We start from the raw sequence: 20,432 nt of genomic DNA on the forward strand, positions 1-20,432 counted from the left end.
TAAATTTTATATAACTCAAACACTTAGTCTAATAATATTCACGTAATTTTTTAAAAAATTTAGGGTACACGCGCAAAGCGCGTATTCTGAGACTAGTTATATAAATTGTATGAAAATTATATTTAAGTTGTATGATATTGTAGTTATATTTAAGTTGTATGATATTGTAGTTATATTGTAGTTATATAAATGATGTATGAAAGTTGTAGATAAATTATAAATAAGTTGTATACTATATAATTAGTTGAATAAAATTTATTTTTAGTTTGTATGTTGTTGTAGATGTATCAAAATTGTATGAAATTATTTTTAATTCATATGTTGTTGTACCAATGATATTCTTTTCTTACTCGATTTGTTAAATAAAGAAGTGGAGAATGAATTCCAAATCGACTCATGTGCACTTATTCATGTTTGTTTGAACTGAGAAACTTGAATATTGATGGAAACTAAATGATTTAGGTGGAGAAATTTCGAGCTTCACATTAAAAGCATCATCGTCGAGTTTCTATTGCTATTATTGCTGGTGCTACATCGACGGAAGCGGAGGCGTTGAATATTTTACTTAAATTCCAATAGGCAGTACTCAAAAGATTATAAAATTTTATCACATGTGATATTCATGCAATACAAATATTAGAGATAATGGTTTAAAATTTAGTCTAGTACCGAGTTTGACACTCAATAAAGGGAGTTTTGGGTGGAGATTGGCGGCAAAGAATAGGGAAAGAGGGAGGAGAGAAAACAAAAATGGTGTAACTGAATCTCCAATTTAAGGCGCTAATAATGGATTGCATATGAATTGTAAGGAACTGATAATTATAGCGGGTAATATACAAATTTAGAACAATTTTGATAAATAAATTTAAAATATTTTATAGGAACAAAAAAATCTCATTTCAAATTCTGAGTTCGCGTTAATGTTATTGACCTTAATTTAACAAAGGAAATTTTTTTCATTTATAGCTTTCATTAAATTCCCAACCTAGCCCAGTGACGTTAATTTATGTGGAGCTGGCAGTTGGATCCAACCAAGTTCACTCGTGTGCACTGTTAAGGACATTCTTTAAAACTGAGCCCACATATCAATTATCCTACAAAGGTCATTAATTGAATGAGATGTGCAATGAACTATAGCCTCCTTCAGTCTTGGATGGGACTGCACAGCATGGAAGGATGGTCAAGCCCTTGATGATCCATCATTATTTCTGGGGTCATTTTGAATGATTTTTATCTTCAAGAATATTTGGAGGACCCCTATGAATAGAACATACATTAATCATGTTATTTCATGCATGTATTCACTATTTTCGAATTAAGTTTCTTGTCCACAAGATTTTGTTTACGGGGCTATATTGAGCATATTGCTATATATCTATGCAGTTAGCTTTAACAACTAGTTGGCATTCGCATTCTTTCTTTTTCTTGTCTAATCGTGAGTTTACGAAATTCACGAGTCCAACTAATTTAATTTTGCGTTGAAGGAAGGTGATGAACTAAACATATTAATTTAGCGCGTAAATTGTAAAATGAGAACTTACTTGTTCACGTAGCGGAAGCGATGGACGAACCGTGGCTGGAATTATTGGTCGGCGGTGGTTGTCACGGTATGTTGGAGAAACCCCATATATTACAATTTAAACCCCTTGTCTGATATGGAAGAAGAGAACGTGGAAAATTACAGCTTAGAGTCTTTTATATTGTATACTGTAAGTATACTTATATAGGGAATACTAGGGTTAACTAATAACCCTATTGGGCCTTAAAGCACCCCTTATGGATGGACCCAAAATTTCCTACATCTCCCACTCACACATAATGGGAGTGCTCATCTAGTCTGAGAAACATATTCTCATGTCATCTCCTCAATAATTCATACAGGGAAGTAGACCGTGCGGCATAATGTGAGAGCTAAGTGTTATACATCTAATAGGAGTATATAGCCTCTCGTCGAGTGCAAACCTGCAAGTAGATCATAAAGTATGCAGTGCCCTAGATGATATGAATCATATTTGATATAATTTTAAAATCTCATATATCATTATTTCTTGTATTCACAGTCATAACTCATAAGTTATAACTGGTGCAACATTAAATACAAATAAATGAGATTTTATCGATGATCTTCCTCTTTTCACAATCCCCTTAACATTAGTTTGAATGCTTTTCAAGATATGCTTCGCTACACTGAATTTGTGTACATGGTCCTTTGGAAACATACTAAGATAGATAATCATCACATTAAGTCTCCAGCATTTGATCGGAGTCTCTGAGGGTACAAAATCTTGAGCCATCACAAAAGCTCTGGGTTTCACACAACAATAAGTCGAGAATGGACTTATGTTAACCCAATTGGTCGACATTAGCACACATGGTATGAAACAGGTGCTACAATATTTTCTCCCTTTTTCCAAGGAGTGTATGTCTTTATCTCATAAAGAATGTTGTACAGATGATATTTAGACACCATATTTGAGTTTCTTGATCTACAAAATCATATTTAACTCACATCTGGGTCACAAAGTAGACTAGGTGAATGTTTTTCACCCTAATGACCTTATGTTATTGTTTAAGTGACATTCTGTTTTTAATCGAATAGCTCTCAAATTATCCTTATGATAATTTTGCTTAAAATTATGTCTCATCTCCTTTCATCACTAAGATAGGGAGGCAGTTGCCTGTGTGAGAAGGCTAACTTCTTGTCTACCTGATATACTTATAAAAAATTAAATAAATAAAGAATGCACATATATTTAGCAAATACTAATATTTATATATGTAAATCAACTTTATTGATAATCAAAGAACATCAGTTTTGTGAATACGGGAAAATAATAACAAAATGAAGAACATCAAAGTCTACGCAAACCTTGAGACCTATTGTGTCTCACAAATGCATCTCTAAACAAAGGTTTGGTCAATGGATTTGCTAACATATCTTTTGTAGACACATACTTCACATTCACTACCTTGCGTCTAACCATGTCTCTCTCATAGTAATACTTGATATCTATGTGTTTGGTTTTACAATGAAACTTAGGGTCCTTGGTAGAGGATATTGCAGCTTCACTATCACAATTTACTAACACTGGTTCAATATTTTCTACAATATCCAATAAACGTTCCAAGAACTTTTTCAACCAAACAGCTTCTTGTGAAGCTGATGCAAGAGCCACATATTCGGCTTTCATCGTAGATAGTTATACACATGATTGTTTCTTACTACTCCATGATATGGCACCATCACTGAGTAAGAAAATATATCTTGAGGTAGACTTCCTTTAGTCTATATCTCCTCCATGATCAGCATCACTGTATCCAACTAATCGCATATCCTTGCCGCCTTGGCAACAAAGGGCATAATTAGCAGTTCCCTTCAGATATCTCATGATCCGCTTTACTACTTGCCAATGTGCTAAACCTAAGTCGGTTTGATATCTACTTACCACAACTGCTTGACAAATATCAGGTCTAGTATATATCATTACATACATTAGACTTCCGACTGTGCTCCAATAAAGAACTCAGATCATTCTTTCTAGCTCTTTAGGAGTCTTAGGACACATCTGACTTTCCAAGGTATGGCCTTTACTGATAGGAGTATCAACTAGGCTACTATTTTGCATATTGAGTCGTTCAAGAACTTTTCTAATGTAATTATCTTGTGAGAGATACAACAGTTTCTTAGGACGATCTCTTGAAATCTTAACTCCAAGAATATATGCGGCATCACCCATATCTTTCATCTCAAATTGGTATGATAACCATGACTTTATCTCGGTTATAAACTCCTTATCATTTTCAGCTATAAGAATGTCATCTACATACAATGTTAAAATCACAAGCTTGTTCCTTGATCTTTTGCTATAAGCAAAATGGTCTCCATCCATCATGGTAAAACCATTGGATACAAGAACATTCTGAAAGAGTATATACCACTACCTTGAAGATTGTTTGGGGCTATAAATAGACTTCAAAAGTCTACAAACCTTTTGTCCATGGCCATTTTCAATGAAACACTCAGGTTGTTCCTATAAATTTCTTCATGTAATACTCCATTGAGAAAGGCTTTACATCCATCTGATGTAATTCAAGATTCAATCTTGCAACAATAGCTAGAACTAGGCGAACATAGGTAAATCGTACGGCAGGCGAGAATGTCTCTTCATAGTCTATTCCTTTCTGCTGTGTATACCCTTTCGCCACCAGTCGAGCCTTATATCTCTCAACTGTGCCATCAGCCTTGAGCTTAATTTGGAAAACCCATTTGCTCCCAATTTCTTTCCTTCTTTCAGGAAGGTCAACTAGTTCCCAAACTTTGTTGACTCTAGTAGACTCCAATTCATCTTCCATTGCTTTTGTCCATTTATCCTTAGAAGGGCATGAGAGAGCCTCTTTTAAATTTTAGGCTCGTTTTCTTCTTGTAGGAGCATTATAAATAGTTCACCGCCTTCAACATTAAATCGTTGGCATGGAATATTTTTACGAGAACCACGTCTTATATGCGATTCATCATTGTTTCCATTTGGATCAATATTACTCCCACTCGGATCAAGAACATTCATCATACTTCCACTTGGAATAAGATCTGGGACCATCTCGCTCCTACTTGAAATAAGATCTATTTTGTCACTTCCACTAAATGTAACAGGACTACTTTTATTCGCATCTAATGACGAAGAAGGTCGTTAGTGAGAAATTAATTCATCATCTGCTAAAATTCTCCCACTCGAATGAAGTGATCCTTGTACTTCTTGATCCATTATCTCAAATAAGGTTAGGTCTTGACCTACCTCTCCCTTCTTAGGGAACTCATCCTCTAAGAATGTGACATCTCGTGATTCAAACTCAGTTACACTCCCACTGTCTTGCTGGCCTATAAACACATAACACTTTGAGGTTTCAGAGTATCTTATAAAGATACTTTTCTTTCCCTTCAGGCCTAATTTGCCATATTTCAGAGAAGAATCATATGTATAGGCAGCACAACCCTAAGGTCTTAATACACTCAGGTCGGGTTGTCTTCCAATCCATAACTCATATGGAGTAGTGATAATTGATTTTGTAGGCACTCGGTTAAGTACATATGTGGAAGTAAGCAATGCATCACCCCAGTAACTAATTGGGAGGTTAGCTTGTGCCATCATTGACCTAACCATTTCTAGGAGTGTTTTATTTCCTCTCTCCACAACACCATTTTATTGTGGAGTATTTGGGATAGTCAACTGATAAACTATTACCTTTTCATCACATAAATTATTAAACTAGATTGATAGGTATTCACGACCACAGTCAGTTCGAAGAGCTTTTATCTTCTTGTCTAATTGATTTTTCACTAAGCTCATATAACGTTTGAAGCAACTTATTGCTTCTGATTTGTGAGAAATTAAATAGACACAACTAAAACGGGTAAAGTCATCAATAAATGTGATGAAATAACTTGCTCCATGCCTAGCCCTAACATTCATAGGCTCACAGATGTCGAATGGACTAATTGCAAAGGATATTCATTTCTATTCGCCTAACCAAAAGGTTTTCTTGTAGATTTTTCAGCTAGATAATTTTCATAAGTGGACAATTCTACATATTCAAAAAACCTTGTTTTGCTAACCTTTGCATTCTTTATTGGCCAATATGACCAAGTCTAGCATGCCATATGTTTACATCACTACCATATTTATGTGAAGAAACAAACATAGAAAAACTAGCATTATTATTAAATGAATCATAATCTAAATCCATAATAAGTAAACCTCCGGTCACATTACCAAAACCAAATAAAGTTGAACCAAAAGTCAACTTGGCAGAATTGCCATGACAAAACAAGTCATATCCTAGCTTAAACAAAACTGAAAGTGAAATAACATTCTAGCGAATTGTTGGTGCAAAGAGAACATCATGTAGTATTAGGTCTCGACTGCCACGTAGGACTAACTTGCATGTACCTATCCCTTTAACATCAACCTTATTGTGATTTCTCACATATATCCACTTTGCTCCACGTGGAACTCGCCAAAATTCAATAAAAGCACTGCGTCCCAGGCTATGTGGTTCGTTGCTCCTAAGTCTACACACCACAAAGGATTAGATTTAGTTAGAAAAATAGAACTAGAAACACAAAGTTCACTAATTCGAGCATCATGTAATACCTTTCTAGGAGGCTCAAAGTAATCTTTAGCATAGTGGCCCTTTTTGTCATAATTATAGTATTTTACTTTAGCAACTTTGACACATTTGGGACGTCTGTTCTTGCCTTTTTCATTCTTTTTCCTTTTAGCAGGCTGAGCTGGCTGAGCTTGAGTTGGACCTCTCTTCTTTCCCCAGTTCCTTTTCTTTGAATCGCTCTTGGTTTTTGAGGTTGTTGCATGAGCAACTCAGCTATTGGCTTTGCACCCTCAAGTTCTCATCCTCTAACTCAAGATGCCTCCGGATATCTTCCAGAGTTGTGATTTGCTTATGGGTCAAATGCATTTTCATATGATCCCCAGAATTAGGTAAAGAGCGTATGACAGCTTGAATTTGTTGTCCATCAGTCAACACATGACCAGCATCTTTCAACTCCCCAATCATATTTTTCATTTGCCCCATATGTGCTTTCATTGAATGTTCTGGGTGTTTCTTATATGAATGAAATTTGATCGTTAAGGATCGCAGCCTTGCGATGGAACATGTACCAAACATTTTCCTCAAAGCATTCTAAAGATCCATAGATCTTTGTTGATCCTTAAATTCCCTTAGGATGTCATCATCCAAGGTGCTCGACAATGTAATGCGAGCAATGGAGTTCTTTTTCTTCCAACTGTCATAAGCTTCATGCTCACGCCTATGCTGAGCAGTGTTGCCTTTTTCATGCTCATTCATGATATTGTTAATGGCCTTCAGAGCCTCTTGCTCCTCTAACACATACTGGATTTTCAAGCTCCAAGTTTCATAGTTATTGTTATTGAGTTTCAACCCTTTGTTGAGCTCAGTACCAATATTTTTCGAAGCAGTAGTCATTCTTTAACAAAACAAAAATATCATGAGAATCATATAAAAACAAATTAACACAAGGCACTATATTCAACATATATACATATTATGACACTAAGCATCAATTGATTAAGTTAATAAACACATAAATTAATCATGGAGTCGAAAGTTCACTATGCTCCCAATCGTCATCCAAAAATTAAAATATTATGAAAATTAACCTATTCAATTATCTAACTAAGCGTCTTAATCATGTTTAAGATAATATAATTATCTATCATAATTTTATAATCCCATATAGATCATAAGTTAACAAATAACTTATATTAGTATGTAAATTAAAGTAATGTCAAACTAATTATCATTTACTACATGCTATACAAATTCACATAATTTTTCTTTTTAATTTTAAACTAATTAACATACTATACATGTTAAACAAATTAACAAGTAATATTAATATTAAACTAATTAATATTTGATTTCATGCTCAACAAATTAACATAAAGCATGTGTGTCACGATCCCAATTTCCCTCCGTAGAATGTCATGATGGCACCTAATCTCTAAAATTAGGTAAGCCTAACACTTACTGAATAAATGGCAAAATTCAACCAACAACTATTAAATATGAAACAGAAATTTCTATACAAAGCCAACAATCCCAAAACTGGTAGTACAATCATAAGCTCTACTGAGTTCGCTAGAAAATCTCTAAGTACAACTGTTCCGGAATAGAAATAAAATGCACACAAATAACTTCCGAAGGTGACTCCGAGGCCTGCGAACACGGAGGCAGGTAGACCTTGAAGTCTCCACAGCAATATTTGATCCGCTATCTAACAATGCACACACTCCGAAGTATCTGGATCTGCACAAAAATGTGCAGAAGTATAGTATGAGTACACCATGATCGGTACCCAGTAAGTATCAAGACTAACCTCGTTGGAGTAGTGACGAGGTACAAGTCAAGACACTCACTATACAAAGTGACATGTGCAGTATAGAAATATAAAGCTAATAACAGAAAGAAGAAATCAGTAAATGATAACAAAATCAGCATGTGATATAAACAGTAGAGAAACAAGAACACCGAGAAGTATCGTTGAAACCAAATAAGGAACAGAGAGGACAATCAACTAATCAAGTCGTGCTAACACAAGATTCACAAAGAAATCACCCTATGATACCTCATCTCATAGTCACAAGTCACATGTATTTATCCATCATCATGTACTCACGGCACCTCGGGCCAACATCTCGAATCACAACCGCACGGATAACTCACGTGCAAATATCTCAATCTGCCCGGCATGATCACATGCTCACATTCACAATCCGCCCGACGTGGTCATAGGCTAACAGTCACAAACTGCCTGGCATGATCACAGGTTCACAATCCCAATCCACCTGACATGGTCACAAGCTCACAATCAGAATCTACCTGGCATGGTCGTAGGCTTAATATGAACATGGAAACAGATAATACAAGAACACATGGGCATGATCAATAAATGTCAAGTTTCATACTCCTGATCTAGTATAATGGGCATGCTATGGTGTATGCTTGTGCGAGTGTACTACTGCAGCCCAAGTCAACAAGTAATATCAAAGACATCGAGTAGCTCATCGAAACAACAAAGCAAGTCACATAAGGTGTATGACAAACACAAGGAAAAGTACACCATCACACGAAAATCACCAACATAATGTATCCAAACCATCACACATCATCTCTGACAATGCCATCCTTATCTCTTCGATATCTACCCATATCACACCGCGGAATAGCCACCCTTATCACTACGCCCTGACAATAACATTTTCCACCGTTATCTCTCTGATAACCACCCGTATCACTCCGTATAATAGCCACCCTTATCACTCCACTCGGACAATAACACAATAGCCACCCTTATCACTCCGTACATTTAACAATGGTGAAATGCCACCCTTATGCTCGGCATAACAACGGTGAAATGCCACCCTTATACTCTGCATAAAAATAACTGTGAAATACCACCCTTATACTCCGCATAACAACACCGGTGAAATTTTACCCTTATACTATGCATAACAACAACCAAAACCACACAACAATTCACAAATGCTGATATCACAATAACACGACATATCAACTCGCAACACTAGTGCCCATGGGCCATAACCTTTCCAAAGATCCAACAATATCAATATTTACACAACAAATAGCCCTCAGCTCAAATATAATATGTATAAAATCTCAATAACAACAATAGGAATGGGAAAGTAACTCAATAAGGAATGACACCCCTTTTTTACAAAACTTCAATTAAAATCGATTAATGACTTTCGATAACCTCAATTCCAATTAATTGTTATAAGAATAAACTTAATAGTGAAAGTATTTTCATGAAATGGCAAACTTTGGCTCCTAGTGTATGAATTAGGCTAACAATGAAAGAGATGGCATGAACTAGTACTATGTGTAAATGCAAGCAAATAACCCGGCAACAAAAGAGATATCATGTACAACAACTTCAACTAAGAATAACTCCACAATAAAAGAAATCACATAATGATAAAAGTGATAACAACTTCATATAAACCATATAAGAGCTAACTCGACAAGTAAAGAATGTGACATGTAATGACAACTTCAAATAAAACATGTGATAGTAGACATGACGAATAAAAAATATAACATGTGCTAACAATTCCAAATGAATACATGAAAGAAGCCTAAGAGTCTAAACCGGTCAATTTCCATATATAAGCCCGAGTACGTACTCGTCCCCCTCGCGTACACGGCTTTTACATAACACAAATAGCACAAACGACTCGAATCCAAACGGGTGGTTCCCCTACAAAATGTTAGGCAAGATACTTAACTCAAAGAAACTAAAACGATACTCTAAAATGACCTACTCGTGTGAAACAAATCTCCGGATGACTCAAATCTAGCCAAAATAACTTAATATCATAAGTAGAAACCATAGGAAACAAATTCGGATAATAAAGCTTCGATCTTTAATAAAAACTAAAAGTCAACCCGGGCCCGCACCTCGAATCCCGATAAAATTTACAAAATTCTAACACGCATTCAATTACGATTCCAACCATTCTAATTTTATCCAATTCCGACTCTGAATCGATGTTCAAAACCCAATTATTCACTTTAGAAAAGTTTTTGATAAAAATCCACAATTCTTCAATCAAAATATGGATTAATTTATAATTGAACTACTAGAATCATGTTGAAATACAAAATTAAGATTAGATACTAACCCCCATGAAAATACGAGAAGAACGCCACGAGAATCACCTCAATCGGAGCTCTAAAACTCATGATATGATCAAAATACCAAAAGAACGCAGTCTGATTTTTTTATACACAGACATTTCCGCTTTTGCGCCCAAAAAGGCCACACCTCCGGATTTTCAGCTGTCATTTCCGCTTTTGCGGACTATTTTTCACACCTACGGAGTCACAGATGCGGGCCTAACTTCGCATCCGCGAAGCACCAGCACCAGCTCTTCTCTCTTACACTAAAACGAGCATAACTTCCTCATACAATGTCCAAATATGACGATTCATTTTGTTATGATCCGTAATTACGATACGAATCTAATGCTTCAATCAAAAAAGAATTTGGAGCTCATTTGCTTAATGTGGTACCATTTATGCTTGAAGAAACGACATCGAAACATCAAAAACGAGCGCAACACAACCCAAGCCTATCTGAAACTCACTCGAGTCCCTCGGGATCCCGTCTCAACATACCAATAAGTCCCAAAACATAACGCGGACCTACTCGAGGCCTCAAATCATATCAAACAACATCAAAACTATGAATCGCACCTCAAATTGAACTTAATGGACTTATGAACTTTCAACTTCTACAATCGCGCCGGATCATATCTTCCAAACCTCTCAATCTTCCAAACCTTCGACTTTTCAACTTTCGCCAGAATGCATCAAATCAACCTACGGACCTCCAAATCCAAATCCGGACATACACCTAAGTCCGAAATCACCATACGAAGCTATTGGAATTAATAAAATACCATTCCAGAGTCACCTACACAAAAGTCAAACTCCGGTCAACTCTTGCCACTTAAACTTCTAAAACAAGAATCATTCTTCCAAATCAATCCCGAATCATCCGTAAAACGAACCCGGCCACACACGCAAGTCATGATACATAATATGACGTTGTTTAAGATCCTAAGCCACCGAATAGAACGCTAATTCTCAAAACGACCGATCGGATCGTTACAATGGGTTAAACTAAGCCATTAACATTTCAAGCATATTAAACGAATTAACAAATAAATATAATATTAAATATATTAACATTTTAGAGCATGTCGTGTAAGGGCTATTAAACGGGAAGTGTTCTTGATCAAGATTTTAATTCAAGAATTGATATGCTTAAAGATGGAAAAAAAATTTATACATCTCACCACATCCCTTAATTTCCATATTCTCCTTTAATAGTGGCAAGAAAATGTCAAAAGTTACCTGCAGGATTGCGCCGCCAAAGTGCTAACGTGCATGTGGTTAGAGAAAAAATAAAATGTAGGTGTTATATTATGCTCAAACGTTAATGACACCTTATTACAGTGATTTATTCTTCTCAAACGAACAAAATTGAAGCATACAAAATTCCAAAACATAAGCCCTTTTACGCCTTCTTCCTTCTTTAATTTACTATCGAAACACTTATAGACTGCATAACTTCGATGTCTCATAAAAAAGCTAAATGTACTGCCTACATCCGCCATGATAGGCTAACCCGGACTTATCCATGACGGTTCGACACTTACAAAGAGCATCTGCTCTTGTCACGACCCAAAATGCCTCCGCAGGTATCGTAATGACACCTAATCTTTAAGACTAGGTAAGTCGATTACTAACAACGATTAGGCAAATTTTTAACAATAATAATTTGAAACATAGTCTAATATGAATATCGAAACAAAAGCGTAATAAGCTTACGCGGCAATAATAATAACAATCTCCCAAGATTTGGTATATGGAAAGATCTCAAAGATCGAAATACAATAATGTTCAAATAACAAGCTGACAGTACAATGAAAGGAAAGAACTCCAAGGGATTGCGACGACCAAGCAGCTCTACTTTGAATCCTCGCGACCAATATGCTAACTCTGTCCGAGTCCAATATCTCCAATACTTGGCTCTGCACAAAAATGTGCATAAGTATAGTATGAGTACACCACGATCGGTACCCAATAAGTATCAAGACTAACCTCGGTGGAGTAGTGATGAGGTACAAGTCAAGACACTTACTAGACAAAATAACTTGTGCAGTATAGAAGTATAAAGCTAATACTCACTACTAGAAATTCGGCAAAAACCGACCAAGGTCGACCGACCAACTTTGGTCGGTCAAAAAACCGACCAAAATACCGACTAAAGTTGGTCGGTTTTTCAAAATATATATTTTTTTTACGAAACCGACCAACTTTGGTCGGTTTTCTTTGGTGCAAAAATGCGGGAAACTATTTTTGAGTCCCGCAAAATTTATTTTTTAAGAAATCGACCAACTTTGGTCAGTTTTTCAATTAAAATAAATAAAAATTAATATTAAAAAAACCGACAAAAATTGGTCAGTTAATTCAGCCGGTCATTTAAAAAAATCGACCAACTTTGGTCGGTAATTTTACTTTTTAATAAAACCGACCAACTTTAGTCGGTTATTTTCGTGCAAAAATACAATTAAAGAGTATAAATCAAATAAAAGACAGTCTTAAAACAAAATGCACCAATGGTCTAGTGGTAGAATAGTATCCTGCCATAGTACAGACCCTAGTTCGATTCCCAGATAGTAAATCTTTTGATTACATAATTAAAATACCGACCAACTTTGGTCGATTTTTTTTTTTGTAATATTTGTTTTTTTTTAATTTAATTGATCGACCAAAGTTGGTCGGTAATTTTCGACCAACTTTAGTCGGTATTCCTTTCCGACCCCTAAAATACTATCCACACATAAATGGTCATGTTTTGGTCGGTTATTGGCCATTACCAACCAACTTTGGTCGGTTTTTTGGTCAGTTTTTACCGAATTTCTAGTAGTGAATTAAAGCAAAAATCAATAAATGACAACAAGAATCAACAAGTGATATAAACAGTAAAGCAATAAGAACACCGTGAAGTATCGTTAAAACCAAATAAGGAACACAAAGGACAATCAAATAACCAAGCCGATCTAACACAAGTTTCACATCGAAATCATTCCATGATACCTCATCTCATAATCAGAAGTCACGGATCTCAACCCACCATCCCATGCTCACGGCACCTTGGACCCATATTTCAAATCACAACCGCACCGACAACTCACATGCCAATTTCTCAATCTGCCCGGCATGATTACGGGCTCACATTCACAATCCGCTCGGCGTGATCACATGCTCACAATCAAAATTCGCCTGGTATGGCCACATGCTCACAATCACAATCCGCCTGGCGTGGTCACAGGCTCAATATCAACATGAAAACCGATAATACAGGAACATGTGAGCATGATTAATAAATGTCAAGTTTCATAATCCTGAGCTAGTATAAGTGGCATGCTATAGTGTATGCTTGTGCGAATGTACTACTGTAGCCCAAGTCAACAAGTAATATCAAAGACATCGAGTAGCTCATCGAAGCAACACAACAAATCACGTAAGGTATATGACATACACAAGGAAAAGAACACCATCACACGAAAATCACTAACACAATGTCCCCAAGCCATCACACATCATCCCTGGCATTGCCACCCTTATCTCTTTGATAGCCACCCGTATCACTCCGCCCTGACAATATCATTACCCGTATCACTTCGATAGCCATCCTTATCACTCCGTATAATAATCACCTTTATCGCTCCATCCGAAAAATAACACAATAGCCACCCGTATCACTCCGTACATTCAATAACAGTGAGATGCCACCCTTATGCCCCGCATAACAACAACGGTGAAATGTCACACATACACTCCACATAACAACAATCAACTACACAACAATTTACATGTGCTTACATCACAACAACACGACATATCAGGTCGTATCACAAGTTCCCATAGGCCACAATCTTTACAAAGATCTAACAATATCAATATTTTTACAACAAATCGTCCACACTTAACACAATGTGTATAGAGTCTGAAAAATAATAAAATGAACGGGAAAGTAACTCAACAAGGAACAACACCCCTTTTAACCACAACTTCAATTAAAATAGATTAATGACTTTCGATAACCTTAATCCCAATTAATTATTTGAGGATAAACTCAATAGTGAAAGTATTTCTATAAAATGGCAAACTTCGGATTCTAGTGTATGAATAGGATAACAATGAAATAGATGGCACGAACTAGCATTACGTCTAAATGCATGAGAATAATCCGACAACTAAAGGATATCATGTAACAATAATTTCAACTAAGAATAACTCCACAATAAAAGAAATCACATAATGATAAAAGTGATAACAACTTCAAATAAAGTATATAAGATTAAACTTCACAAGTAAAGAATGTGACATATAACGACAACTTCAAATAAAGCATGTGATAGTATACATGACGAATAAAATATATAATATGTGCTAACAATTCCGAATAAGTACATGAAAGATGCATAAGATTCTAAGCCGGTCAATTTTCCACATATAAGCCCGAGTACATACTCGTTACCTCGTGTACGCGGCATTTGACATTACACAAACAGCACAAACAACTTGAATCCTAAGTGGTAGTTGCCCCACATAAAGTTAGGCAAGATACTTATCTCAAAGAAGCTAAGCCGATACTCTAAAATGACCTTCTCGTGTGAAATAAATCTTCGAACGACTCAAATCTAGCCAAAATAACTTAATATCATAAATAAAAATCATAGGAATCAATTTCGGATAATAAAGCTTTGATCTTTAATGAAAACTAAAAGTCAACCCTGGGCCCGCACCTCGCAACCGATAAAATTTACAAAATCTGAACACCCATTCAATTACGTCCAACTATACTATTTTCATCCAATTAAGACTCCGAATCGATGTTCAAAACTCAATTATTCTCTTTCGAAAAGTTTTTAATAAAAATCCCCAATTCTCCAATCAAAACATGGATTAATTCACAAATGAACTACTAGAATCATGTTGAAATACAAAATTAAGATTAGATACGGACCCCCATAAAAATACGAGAAGAACGCCGCGAAAATTACCCCAACCAGAGCTCTAGAACTCAAGATATGCTCAAAATACATAAAGAACGCAGTTTGATTTTTTATACAGAGCCATTTTCGCTTTTGCGCCCAAAAGGCCGCACCTGCGTATTTTCAGCTATCATTTCCGCTTTTGCGGACCATATTTCACATCTGTGGAGTCGCAGATGTGGACCTAACTTCGCATATGCGAAGCACCAGTACCAGCTCTTTTCTCCGACACTTAAATGAGCATAACTTCCTCATACGATGTCTAAATATGACGATTCTTTTTGCTATGGTCCATAATTATGATACGGATCTAATGCTTCAATAAAAAAAGAAATTGGAGCTCATTTGCTTAATGTGGTATCATTTATGCTTAAAGAAACGACGTCGAAACATAAAAAATGAGCGCAACACTACCTAAACTTATCTGAAACTCACTCGACCCTCTCGGGACTAGGGGTGGGCATCGGTTGGTTCGGTTCGATTTTGTAGAAGTTCAGATCGGTTTATTCGGTTTTCGGTTTGTGATTTTAATAACTAAAATCGAACCATAATAACTTCGGTTCAATTCTGTTTATTCATGTTCGATTCGGTTTAATCGGTTCGGTTTTTCGATTTCAAGCCATGGCAAAAATGGTACGAAACAACAAAAATATATTTCTTGTTGATAGAAAAAGACAAAAGAAATAAAAAAATCCCATCAAATACGCGGAAAAAAAGAAGAAGCAAAGTTGCGACTTGGGACAAGATCGGCTACAGACGATATATTATTTAAAATTAAGATACAATTTCTTTCTAAATTTCGATGTGGATATGAAGTCTTTCGATCTCTCTTTCTCTGCTACAATCAGGTATCATCGTGATTAATTATTCACACATCTTTGTTCATTGATGACCATACAACTAAGTTTAGTAATTTTACGGTTTTTATAGTGTGTAGCTTTGATGATATTATTTGCTTGCAAAATTGGTGCTTTCTTGAAATATTTGCTTCTTTTATGCAGCACTTTCATATGATTGTATGATATCTAGTTTGAAGTGCTTGGGGGGAAGGTAAAGATATTTTTTTTTAAGTTTTTCTAAGTAAATTATTTTGTTTTTGATAAAGCATTAAGTTAATTTTGTTTGATTTTCCATCTTGTTTAAAGTAAGGAATTTATTGTCTAACGCTAATTAGAGTAATGAATGTTGTTACGTTTTTCATCTAAAGATACTCAAATGGTTGATTGTTGGCTCGTACGTTTATTCCAATGTAAAGATTAATCATTGGTGTCAATTTATTGGTAAGAGGAATGTGAAAATGAGGTAATTCTTATTTCAATTCTGACACTAATTTCAAATAGGATACAAATATTCAGTGATCTTAGTTGGTATTTGGCAACCTGATGATTCCAACAAACTTTTACTGACTTGTTTAACATTTGAATTATTGTGTATCTTTGTGTCAAATTCATGATAATATTGTTACTCTCCTTGATTTCTTGTAAAAACACTATGGCTTGGTTGTGGCACAGGTCACACATACACACGTGCAGTTCGAAGCACAGACATATCAACTCGTATCAGAAGTTCTCATACGCCACAATCTTTTCAAAAGATTCAACAATATTAATATTTTCACAACAAATAGTCCACGACTCAACACAAATATTTATAGAGTCTGAATAACAATAAAATAAACGGGAAAGTAACTTAACAAGGAACAACACCCCTTTTAACCACAACTTCAATTAAAATAGATTAATGACTTTCGATAACCTCAATTCCAATTAATTATTTAAGGATAAACTCAATAGTGAAAGTTTTTCTATAAAATGGCAAACTTCGGATTTTAGTGTATGAATAGGCTAATACTGAAATAGATGGTACGATCTAGCACTACGTCTAAATGCATGAGAATAACCCGACAACAAAAGGATATCATGTAATAACAATTTCAACTAAGAGTAACTCCATAATAAAAGAAATCACATAATGATAAAAGTGATAATAACTTCAAATAAAGCTTATAAGATCAAACTTGACAAGTAAAGAATGTGACATATAACAACGACTTCAAATAAAGTATTTGACAGTAGACATGACGAATAAAATATATAATATGTGCTACAATTCCAAATAAGTACATGAAAGAAGCCTAAGATTCTAAGCCGGTCACTTTTTCACATATAAACCCGAGTACGTACTCGTCACCTCACGTATACAGCTTTCACATGACACAAATAGTACAAACGACTCAAATCATAAGGGGTAGTTCCCTCACACAAAGTTAGGCAAGATACTTATCTCAAAGAAGCTAAACCGATACTCTAAAATGACTTTCTTATATTAAACAACCTCAGGATCTTTAATGAAAACTAAAAAGTCAACCCAAAACGTCAATCTCGGGCCCGCATCTCGGAATCCGATAAAATTCACAAAATCCGAACACTTATTTCGATACAAGTCCAACCATACCAAAATTATTCAATTCCGACATCAAATCGGGTTTCAAATCCTTATTTTACATTTTTGAAAGTTTATATAAAAATTCTCATTTTCTCCCATTCAAATCACTAATTTAATATTTTAAAAAAAAAGATGGAATCACGAAATATAATCAAATCCGGATAAAGAACACATACCTCAATCCAAAGTGTGAAAAGCTCCTTCAGAATGCCCAAATCCGAGCTCCATGGCTCAAAATATGATAAAATGACCAAGACCTTTGAAATAGAGTACTTTAAAAACTGCTCCAAAGTTACCCTTCGTTATCATGGTCACCAACCTCGCGATCGCAATTCAAAAATTTTGAAGCACAAATTTTACCCTTCGCGATCGCGGCCATTTCTCCGCAATCGTGATGAACAAATTCCCATTACCCTTCCCATACTCTTCTCAGATTGTTTGTAGTTTAATAGCCATAACTTTTTGTAACAACTTCTAAATGATAAACATTTTAATTTTATGAAAACTAGACTCAAAGAGCTACAACTTTCATTTTTGGATCATCACCAAATTCCTTATAGATTGCAATATATAAGCTTCCAAAATTGGGTTCGTGAAAACAAAATTTCCTCAATGTGATCGCGATTCACAATGTCCAAACAGCAAATTTGCTCTTTGCGAACGCGACCCAAAGTCCGCGATCATGATGCATACCCCTGTGGCCGAAAGCCAGCAAATGAAAATGGCCTAGAAATAGACCGAAACCACCCCGAAACTCACCCGAGCCCCTCGGGACCCTGTCCCAACATACCAACAAGTTCAGTAACATAATGCGGACCTGCTCGAGGCCTCAAATCACATCAAACAATATCAAAACTATGAATCGCACATCAAATCGAACTTAATAAACTTATGGACTTTCAACTTCTACAACTCGTGCCGAATCATATCAAATCAACCCGAAACAACCTAAAATTTTGCATCCAAGTCCCAAATGACATAACTGAGCTATTCCAACTCTCGGAATCGCATTCCGAGCCCGATATACATAGAGTCAACTCCCGGTCAAACCTCTCAACCTTCCAAACCGTCAACTTTCTAATTTTCGCCAAAATACATCAAATCAGCCTATGGACCTCCAAATCAAAATCCAGACATACGCCTAAGTCTAAAATCACCATTCAAAGCTTTTGGAATCATCAAAACACCATTTCGAAGTCGTCTACACAAAAGTCAAACTCCGATCAACTCTTACCGCTTAAGCTTCGAAGACAAGAATCATCCCTCCAAATCAATCCTGAATCATCCGAAAATCGAACTCGACCATACACGCAAGTCATAATATATAACACGAAGCTACTCGAGAACTTAAGCAACCGAACAGGACGTTAATTCTCAAAACGACCGGTCGGATCGTTACATTCTCCCCCTTTTAAACAAATGTTCGTCCTCAAACGTGCCAAGAACCATTCTGAAGTCATCAAATCACTGAATGTACTCACCATAGATATACTCGCAGGTGATCCCATGTCACCCAAATCCACAGAGGCCCGACAACACCATCTCAACTGAAAATTACTCCTTCCACCCACCCCGATAAGCCTTAGAACCAAATATTTCACCATCCAATTCTTCCCAAAGACACGATTCCCGCATAAACACACTGTATCAACCTCTACCAGCTATAACAGCTCATGCATACTCCCATAAGGTATGACCACCCGACGTAATACATTGCTCGTATGCCCATAACAACATCTCTGACCACCATAGCTGCCCATAATCAAATCCAGCACCGACAATTAACCAATACCATCTAGAACCCTATTCTAAACCCTCACAACACTAACAACGATGCAAGAAACATGAAGATCCCATAGCCATTCACTCAAATCAACAAGTCACATCTAATGCCACCCACGCACACACCTCGCATGCTAAAACTCAATAAGCACAACACGAATGTGACTGAATATGCAAAGAGAAACACATGAGAGAACTATCAAACAAGCCCGACAGGCACAACTCATATCAGTACCATACTATGAATCAATTTTACAAGGGAGAATCAAAACATATGAACTAACCACAAGGATCTCATCCTTATATAACTCTATCGCGACACATAGCCAGGTTCAAATATATTAAACCACATAAAAACGCAAGGATCCCATCCTCAACTCTGAATCAGAAGTAGAATACACATCATACCAACCGAACCCTTATACTAATTCAATTCCGCGAAACAAAATCACAACATGTAACGAACTCCCCATACCGTTAAAGCATCTAAAACACAAATCGTAACCAAACCATCCAGAAATCACATCAAAACCTACTGTAATGAGTAACAGAAAGTCACTTCTAGTCTCATAGATCTCAATAGTGAACAAAACAAAACGATACACGCATGCTACCACTATAGAATCTCCCAACAGGGGTAAACACATCAGTAGAGTAACAAATTACAAAACTCACCCATATGTGAAGCAAGATAGGAGGACTCACCCCGATACGCAGAACCGAATCAAAATAAGAATGATGATCCTCTATAACAAATCGAAACCATACCTGTCACGACACCATCTAGTGCAACAGCCTCAGCCCTACCATAGAAAGCATATCAATGAGTCGAGCCTCCCCCTCTAGGGCGCCTTCTACCCGCCTATCCTCCACCTCTAACTGGCTGTGCAGGTGAAGTAGCAACTGGAATGTAGCCCGTAGCCTGAGTGCTCTGATGCAATCTTCCCCTCCCAAGTCTAGGACAATCTCTCATGATGTTCCTAGTATCACCACACTCATAATAACTCCTTTGCGGTC

General features: G+C 36.2%; 1 protein-coding gene across 1 annotated transcript; it reads right to left on the reverse strand.

Annotated features, from left to right (window-relative positions):
- Positions 1–4,020: 4,020 nt before the first annotated feature.
- Positions 4,021–4,353, reverse strand: LOC107796940 (putative mitochondrial protein AtMg00820). Its single transcript, XM_016619762.1, has one exon. It carries the CDS (start codon positions 4,351–4,353, stop codon positions 4,021–4,023), a length of 333 nt encoding a protein of 110 aa, XP_016475248.1.
- Positions 4,354–20,432: the final 16,079 nt, after the last annotated feature.

Source organism: Nicotiana tabacum, chromosome 2 (assembly GCF_000715075.1).
Source record: "Nicotiana tabacum cultivar K326 chromosome 2, ASM71507v2, whole genome shotgun sequence".
NCBI lineage: Eukaryota > Viridiplantae > Streptophyta > Magnoliopsida > Solanales > Solanaceae > Nicotiana > Nicotiana tabacum.

What these genes read in the sequence shown, in the direction of transcription:
- LOC107796940 (XM_016619762.1), bottom strand. Translation starts at nt 4,353, where the DNA reads ATGGAAGATGAATTGGAGTCTACTAGAGTCAACAAAGTTTGGGAACTA.